Here is an 8,430-nt window from a genome sequence, read left to right as displayed (position 1 = left end):
CCCCCCCCCCCGCCAAAGGCAGACGCTTAACCAGCTGAGCCACGCAAGGGCCCCCAGTTTCTGGTATTTTATAGAAACATCTGTTAAATGAATGAGTTTGGTTGGGATTTTAAATATTCTGTTGAAGTATTCAAAAAGGTGCTTTTCTGTGTTAACTAGTGTGTTAATGCTCTTTGAGTCAGAATAGCATTTCCAAAGACATAAATCACTTAAGTTTCAGTCTTATCTGTTAGCATAAAGTAGGCCAAACAGTACTCGCAAAAATGATGTTTGTAGCTGCGTATTTGGAAGTGAATTATGATTGTTTTTTAAAAGATTTTCTACTTTGACATACTCTTTTAGAGTAGCCTAAATGTGAGATTAAAAATTTAAGCCTATTCTTCAGTTTAATTTTCTGAATTGTAAAACCTGAAAGTGTTTGGCTGCATGTAACAGAAAATCCAAGTAATAGTGATTTGACCAAGCAAGCATTTTTTTTTTTTAAGGTTTTATTCATCTATTTGAGGGAGAGACAGAGCACAAGCAGGGGGAGGGGCAGGCAGAGAGAGGTAGAAGCAGGCCCCTCACTGAGCGGAGGGAGCCCACACTGGAGCATGACCCTAGGAACCCAGACCACCGACCCAAGCCAAAGGTAGACACTTAACCAACTGAGCCACTCAGAAGCCCCAAGCATTTCTTTTGTCATGTCAGTAAGACTAGAGTTGAGAGTCTTTGATACTAATTAGTCAGCTCAAAGGTGTTTTCTTTTTCTTGGCCTGGTGATCTAAATGTGGCAGCTGCCTATCCTGTTCTGGTGCTAATTCAGCCGTTGAAAGAGAATAGCAGCAATATGAAAAACAAAAGGGATCTGAGTTTGTTTTGCCCTTTTTCCATTTTTTAGTAGCTTTTGAGTTGCTCTAGGGCTTAATGAAATAACTGCACTTGGCTCAATTTGATCACTTTGGGTTCATAAAAGCAGTTACTCTGCTTGTTTTTGAGGGAAAATGTGAATCTTTTTTGATATTATCTGACGTTTGATTCATTTTGTTAAGTTATATCACCTTTTTTCTTTGTATTTCATGACCTGTATTATTCATAGCAATCCATTTATTCACTGATAATACGGAACTTCATTGTTTATAAATCTGTAAATGACATAAACATTCCCCCAAAAGGTAGGCATTTAATTATGACTAATGATGTGTATTAGTTTTATAAAAATTAGGTAATATGCAAAATTAAGTCACTGAAGATTAGGAAGGTGAATGTTAAAAATTAGAGGAACACTCTGGCTGCTCAGGCAGGGCCCATAGGTTTGGGCACCATCTGAGATGTAGATTTGAGGCACAGTTTTACAGGTTTAGAAACTAGACTTTTCTTTGTGTAGCTAGATGTAGAGTGTGTTCAAGTGTTGTGGTTCATGCTAACCAAATGAGAAACTGATTAATTCACTTGTTTACTCAGTAACTATTTCTTAAAGCCTTGAATTACAAGGCCTTGTGCTAGGTAATGGGGATTATATTTGTTGGGATAAAGATTTAACTGCATATGAGAGAGAGACTAGGAAGAAACCAGACTGTACCTTAAATAAGTTAAGTCCAGACTGTTCGAGTGGTTCTGCTACCTGAAGTTATTAGGAGTGCAGCGTTTTCTGTCTTGCACTGCTATTCCCTAGGTCTTACTTCCTTCTCTTCATGAGTCAAGATGTCTCACCACCTTGTTTGCTTTCCAACCAGCATGGAAGGAAGGGGCTGAGAAGGGTACACTTTTTCCCTAGGCACAACCTAGGGCACCCGGGTGGCTCAGTCAGTTAAGCATCTGTCTTCAGCTCAGGTCATGATCCCCGGGCTCTGGGATCGAGTCTGTTATTGGGGGGGGGGCGGTCCTTGCTCAGCAGGGAGTCTGCTTCTCCCTCTGCCCCTCCCCGGGCTGCCGTGCTCCCTCCCTTCTTCTCTCCCTCTCTCTCTCTCATGCGTGCGCTCTCAAAAACAAATAAATAAAATCCTTAAAAAAAAAAAATGCACAACCTAAAAGTTGTACATATCACTTCTGCCCATATCCCATTAACCAGAACTCGACATCATGGCCAAACCTAGCTGCAAGGGACACTAGGAAATCCAGATGCTTAGCAAAAAAAGTTGGAGATTTTGTTACTCAGAGGGAGAAGAGGAAAATGGGTATTTAGTACCTGTAAGCAGTTTCTGCCATAGGGAGATCGTGATAAACAAATTATACAAAGTTCTTGCTGTCAAAGAGTTTATAATCTAGAGGGGGAAACAGACTATAAACAAATAAAAAACAAGCAATATATAACATATATTTAGTGTATATATTTTATGTGAATGTTTGATATGTATATGTAATGAGAGAGTGGGGGAGAGAGGAGGAGAAACTTCAGGTCATAGTTGTTGCCGGGAGAAAGAATAAAATAGAATGAGGGAAAGAGAGAGAAGGCTATTTTTTGTTTGAGGCCATTAAGTTCTAAGTGTTCTTACTGGTGAATTGAAAGCAAGATTGATTTCATAAATTTCACATATGTTTATAATTGTGAGGGGTCAGAACTATCTTATTTTATTTTGAAGATTTTATTTATTAGAGAGAGAGAGCACACATGGCAGGGAGGGTCAGAGGGAGAAGCAGACTCCCCACTGATCAGGGAGCCCAGTACAGGGCTGGATCCTGGGATTCCGGTATCATGACCTGAGCCGAAAGCAGACACTTAACCAACTGAGCCACCCAGACGCTCCAGAACTATTTTAGATAGGAAGAAGAGGGAAGATTATGAAAGGATGAGATTTGATAAAAACCTTAATGGAGTGAGGAAGTGTGCATCATAGGAAGGTCCAGGGGAAGAGTAGACAAAACAGTTAAGTATAAAGGAACTGATACTGGAAAGACTTAGGCCTAGTTTGGATACAGTCAAGAAAACCAGTGTAGCTGGAGGTGAGTGAGCAAAGCACTTAGGATGAATGATCTGACCTGGGCATTGGAACATTTCTTAGGTTTTCTTTTCTTTTTCTTTTTCTTTACCTTTTTCTTCTCTCTCTCTCTTTTTTTTTTTTTTGTTCAAGTAGGCTCCACACCCAGTGTGGAGCCCATTGCGGGGCTTGAACTCACAACCCTGAGATCAAGACCTGAGCTGAGATCAAGAGTCGGACGCTCAACCGACTGAGTCACCCAGGCGCCCCATAGGTTTTCTTATTTCTCCACTTAGCCCTTAAATTCCGTGAACACAGGGACTTTGTTTTATTTACCGTTCCACAGTGCCTGGAAGAGTTTCTGGCACATAGCTGGCCCTCATTAGATCTTTGTTAAATGATTGAAAGAATGGCATAATTTGGAGTATATTGTACACAAAGAATCAGAACAATTTCCTTGGTATTCCTTATAAGAAATGCATATTTGTTAAAATTGTCATTCAGTTACACATGCTCCTAGTCCTAATCACTAAGAGTACTTTATTAATTTCAAAAGTACTTGCTATAAATGTGGGTAAAAGTAATTAACATTTCCATAAGAAAGTACTGTGCATATTTTAATAGTTCCTTTTTAGCTTTGTGGGTATGTATTTATTATTGAAACAAATTTTTTTTTCTATACCCTTTATTTTTCATACTTTCCTGATCTGTCTGGGACTGAGAGAGAGGTTAGTCTTTACTGTTCCCTCTTGTCCTGATAAATCCTATCACATACCTCTCTGTTTGGTGTAGCCACACTTGCCCTTGGGTTTCCCTGTAATGGCTTTTGCATATTGACTCAGAGCAGCCTAATAGATTCCAAGAGGGATGATTCATCATTGTCCCATGGTCCACTCTCACCTCTAGTCCTTGACCCATATAATTTGTATACTTAGTGAGATTGGGTTAAGACCTTTCACCCAGACATTGTTGCTTTGCATGAAATTTGTATCTTCTTTGTCTCCTTCTTTCTAGCAGTGATTTCTTAATAGATCTTCAAGTGGTTTTTTTTGTTTTTGTTTTTTTAAGATTTTATTTATTTGTCAGAGAGGGAGAGAGAAAGCAAGAGGGTGGCAGGCAGAGGGAGAATCAGGCTCCCCATTGAGCAAGGAGCCTGACGTGGAACTTGATCCCAGGACCCTGAGATCATGACCTGAGCTGAAGGCAGACACTTAACTGACTGAGTCACCCCCGTGTCCCAGATCTTCAGGTGTTTTTGCTAGTCTAAGGTTTTGCCCCCCAGTGTAAGCTTCATGAAGGCAGGGATTTTTGTGTTCTGGAATTGCTGTAAGCCCACATCTATAACTTGTACCTGAAACATGGTTCAATAAGTACCTGTTGAATGAATGAATCTGAATTAATGAAAGCATGAATGCAAATAAACGAATTTTTTAAACACAGAAAACGAATGACTGCATAATTTTTGGACTCTGGACTTTTATTTTTTAAAAGATTTTATTTATTTATTTTAGAGAGATAGAGTGGGGTAGGGGCAGAGGGGAGGGAGAGGGACAAGCAGACTCCTTGCTGAGCATGGAGCCCACAGGCGGGGGGAGGGGGGCTTGACCTCATGACCCTGAGATCATGACCTGAGCCAAAGTCAAGAGCCAGCCGCTTAGTCAGCTGAGTGACCCCAGGCACCCCTAAACTCTCAACTTTTATTATTTTTGGTGTTACACATTTTTTTCCTTGTCAGTGTTGTATTTGAGGCAGAAATGTAAATTTACCCTGTTAATAGGGGTATGTACTCTCCAGTGTGTCTCTATAGAATGTGTGTTAATTTTTTCTATATTCTCACATACTTTACTTCTCTTCTCTTTTCTTTCCTTTTCTTTTCTTTTTGGGGGTGGGAGAGCGGCGTGGGGGCAGAGGGAGAGAGAATCTTAAGCAGGCTCCACACTCAGCCTGGAGCCCAATGCAAGGCTCAGTCTCACAGCCCTGAGATCATGACCTGAGCCAAAAATCAAGAGTTGGATGCTTAACCCACTGAACCACCCAGGCATCCCTCAAATACTTTTCTTAAGACAGTAAAATTACTTACCATCCATTTATTAAATCTATGTGACTGTTATAGGTAAGGAAGTAAGTGGAACACTGTTACTTCCTAGGAGCAAGGAGTTATATTTGTATAATAAAATTCTTCATTATACTATACTTTAAAATAAGGCTTTGACCAGTTAAATACAGCTTCCTGGCTCAATACATGGATACTTTTTTTTTTTTTAAAGATTTTATTTATTTATTTGACAGAGATAGCCAGCGAGAGAGGGAACACAAGCAGGGGGAGTAGGAGAGGAAGAAGCAGGCTCATAGCGGAGGAGCCCGATGTGGGGCTCGGTCCCAGAATGCCAGGATCATGCCCTGAGCCGAAGGCAGACGCTTAACGACTGCGCCACCCAGGCGCCCCTGGATACTTCTTTTTAGGACTTGGGTTTTCACTTGTGGAATCAGTAGCAAATATTAGAAAATTATTTTCTCTGGGGGATTCATACAAAAAAATAACGGTATTTGCAAGATTGTATAAACCTTAAAACCTAAGATATTCTTAGTTTTACATCTTACATAACACTTTCAAAATGTGTATGTTGTTCAGTTATTAATCTGAGTTAACTGATCCTTAAGATTTTCCCATGTCATACTGATAGGAAAAGAATATTATTCCAGGACAAAATTATTCAAAATTATACCTTTCATTTTGGTTCGTATGCAGAGGTTTGAGTAGCATTTGCTTATTTGCCTTCCTGCTATTCTTTTCCTATTTGGCAGCATTTCTTAGGTCTTTGTGGTGATGAGGAACTGTGAAGCAAAAAGTACACACTCAAGATTGATATTTGTACCATACACTGGGGAGGCTTGGAGATCATTCTGAACTATTCTGTGATCCTGTAATCTCATGTTTTGAAATCGACCCTTAGGAATAACAATCTTAAGAGAAGACCCCCTCAGCAGCTCTTACTGAAGTGTTTAGGGTGATTCTATAAAATAGCACATGCCTGATAATTGGGATGAAAATGGTGTTTGGAACTGTGTATGGAAAACACATTTTGAAGTATGTATACCATGTATGGAAGTATAGAAAAGAAAACAACAAAGTAACACATGCATACTGCTTACCTCTGTTTAAAAGGAGAGATATTTGTGGATAGGGATCAGAAGAGACAATACAATATAATTATATGACTTGTCGACCTTGTTTGTGGAATCTTTTTTAGGTTAAGATGTTTAAATGTGCAGTTGAAATCTAGCCATTGAACAAGTAACAGTGTATAAATGAAAAGCAGTTAATTTAAATTTGAAGAATGCTTGAAAACGGACAGTATAATTATATACATATATGCAAATTAATGTAAATAATGTGTAGATACTGAAAACTCTAGATGTTGTACTTGAGAAAAAATCTTATACCGAAGGCAGCTTCTGAATTCTGAAACATACCAGTTACCAAGTAGAAAGTGTTTCTAACAAATGTTACCTTACTTTCCTCTTACAGGCCAAAGAGTGTGGCCAGATGCAAAATAAGTGGCTAATGATAAACATTCAAAATGTACAAGACTTTGCATGCCAGTGCCTCAACCGTGATGTATGGAGCAATGAAGCTGTGAAGAATATTATCCGGGAACATTTTATTTTCTGGCAGGTGAGAAGGAGAGTTAATCAAAATTTTTGTGGTATTTTACTTTTGTAGTATGGGGTGTTGGGGAGGAGGCATTAGGTTTTAAAATGGGGAAAAAAGAACAGTTGTGACATATGAAAAAGTAAAACCACCCATAATGGCTGGAATAGTAAGGACAAGTGAAAGTAAGGGCAGCTATGAAGAACTCCTAAGAGAAGGAAGGGAAAAAGAACCATTCTATGTAAACCATATAATACTCCTATCTCAGAAGAGTTTATATATTTTGATAGAATGTACAACTATACTGTTCAGGAGAAATACAACATGAGCTACATAAGTAATTTAAAATTTTCTTGTAGCCACATTTAAAAAGGTCAGAAGAAAAAAGTGGAATTAATTTTAATATATTTTTAAAATTCACAGAAAATCAATACTAAAATATTGAGGGTTTTTGTTTGTTTGTTGGTATTAAATCTTTAAGATCTGATGTATATTTTATGCTTAGCAGTATCTGACTAGCCACATTTCAGATACTTCAATACCACATGTTCTAGTGGCTACTATAGTTGACAATGTGAATGTAGAAGTTCTTGGAATAGTGGAAGAATATTTGACAAAGGCCTGGATTTTAGCTTGAGTTTGATACTACAATCCGTATGTCCTTGGACTTGTCACTTAGGGTCTTGCTGGTTGTACTTACTTTTTATGTAAATTATCAAGCTAAAGTTAGATGACCTTGCTCTGATTTTTTATTTTATGAAAAATTAACTGAAAATAAAAACTTCTGAATGAACTTAATTCTTTTCCCAATGCAAGTTGTGCTATTAATGTTATTAGTGTGCCTTTTCATGTGTGGCAGGCCCCTAAATTCAATATGATTTTTCTGAATGGTAACCTTTTATTCAGCACCTGTTGATTGGTTATTTCTTTGTCTCATACTATGCTAGGCACTCGAGCATATCATCTTAATATATTGTGATTTATTAAGATGTATATGGTTGAGAGGAGTGACATAGATGGACAGATAAACAGGAAGGACAATAAACTGGGAAGGGAGGAAGAACAGATTTATGTTTCTATAAGTTTCCAGAGGGATTGGGGACAGGAAGTTGAGGGAACTCACACCAGAAAACTTTAATTTTCTGTTTAATGTAGGAGTAAGATTTCTAACATATACCAAAGGTGTATTTGGATAATTAATTGCTGTTAGTATATAACAAGAATATATTTGACCCTTTTTTTAGAAGCTGACTTTTTTTGTAATATCAATGATTTAACAGGTTTATCATGACAGTGAGGAAGGTCAGAGATACATACAGTTTTATAAGCTGGGGGATTTTCCCTATGTTTCCATCCTGGATCCACGGACAGGTAGGATTTATGTCTCATTTATCTTTCAGTTTTCTCTAACTGATCTTTAATATTTGACTTGGATCTAGTCTCAGAATTATTTGTAATAATTTAGATAAAGGGTTTTTATTCATGCCCTTCAGAAATGTTTAAGTATCTGTGAAGTATGTATTTTGGAGTCTGTTTCTGGTAACTTTGGGAGATGGTAGTATTTTATTTTATATTTTTGTACAGTTCTGTCCTTTCGAAGAATAGCTGTTTATCTTTCTTGTCCTTTTATAAGGGATCCCCTTAGGTTTGCTATCATTAAAATACTAAGAATGTTCAATTACTGGTTGTAATCCCACCAGAGAAGCAGAGTGTACAGCTTGTTTTTTTATTTTAATTGAGTTTCATATAGCTACTGCTTTGTCTGAATCTCTTCTTAAATGGCAATAAGTGCTGTCAGCAAATAAAGTAGCTGCCCTGTCATGATGGCTGGGAGTCTCTTATATGTATATGTTATAATTAATGTATCCTCTAGTTTATGAA

The 8,430-nt window shown here is 37.9% G+C and overlaps 1 protein-coding gene across 1 annotated transcript in view; it reads left to right on the top strand.

Annotated features, from left to right (window-relative positions):
• UBXN7 (UBX domain protein 7) overlaps positions 1 to 8,430 on the top strand; it is a 62,586-nt gene that overhangs the window by 37,771 nt on the left and 16,385 nt on the right. The window contains exons 8-9 of the mRNA XM_011221742.3: positions 6,427 to 6,573; positions 7,830 to 7,920. Coding sequence (XP_011220044.3) covers positions 6,427 to 6,573; positions 7,830 to 7,920 — 238 coding nt within the window. The remainder of the gene's footprint in view (positions 1 to 6,426; positions 6,574 to 7,829; positions 7,921 to 8,430) is intronic.

Source organism: Ailuropoda melanoleuca, chromosome 1, assembly GCF_002007445.2.
Source record: "Ailuropoda melanoleuca isolate Jingjing chromosome 1, ASM200744v2, whole genome shotgun sequence".
Lineage (NCBI taxonomy): Eukaryota > Metazoa > Chordata > Mammalia > Carnivora > Ursidae > Ailuropoda > Ailuropoda melanoleuca.
This window is presented reverse-complemented; position numbering and strand designations above follow the sequence as displayed.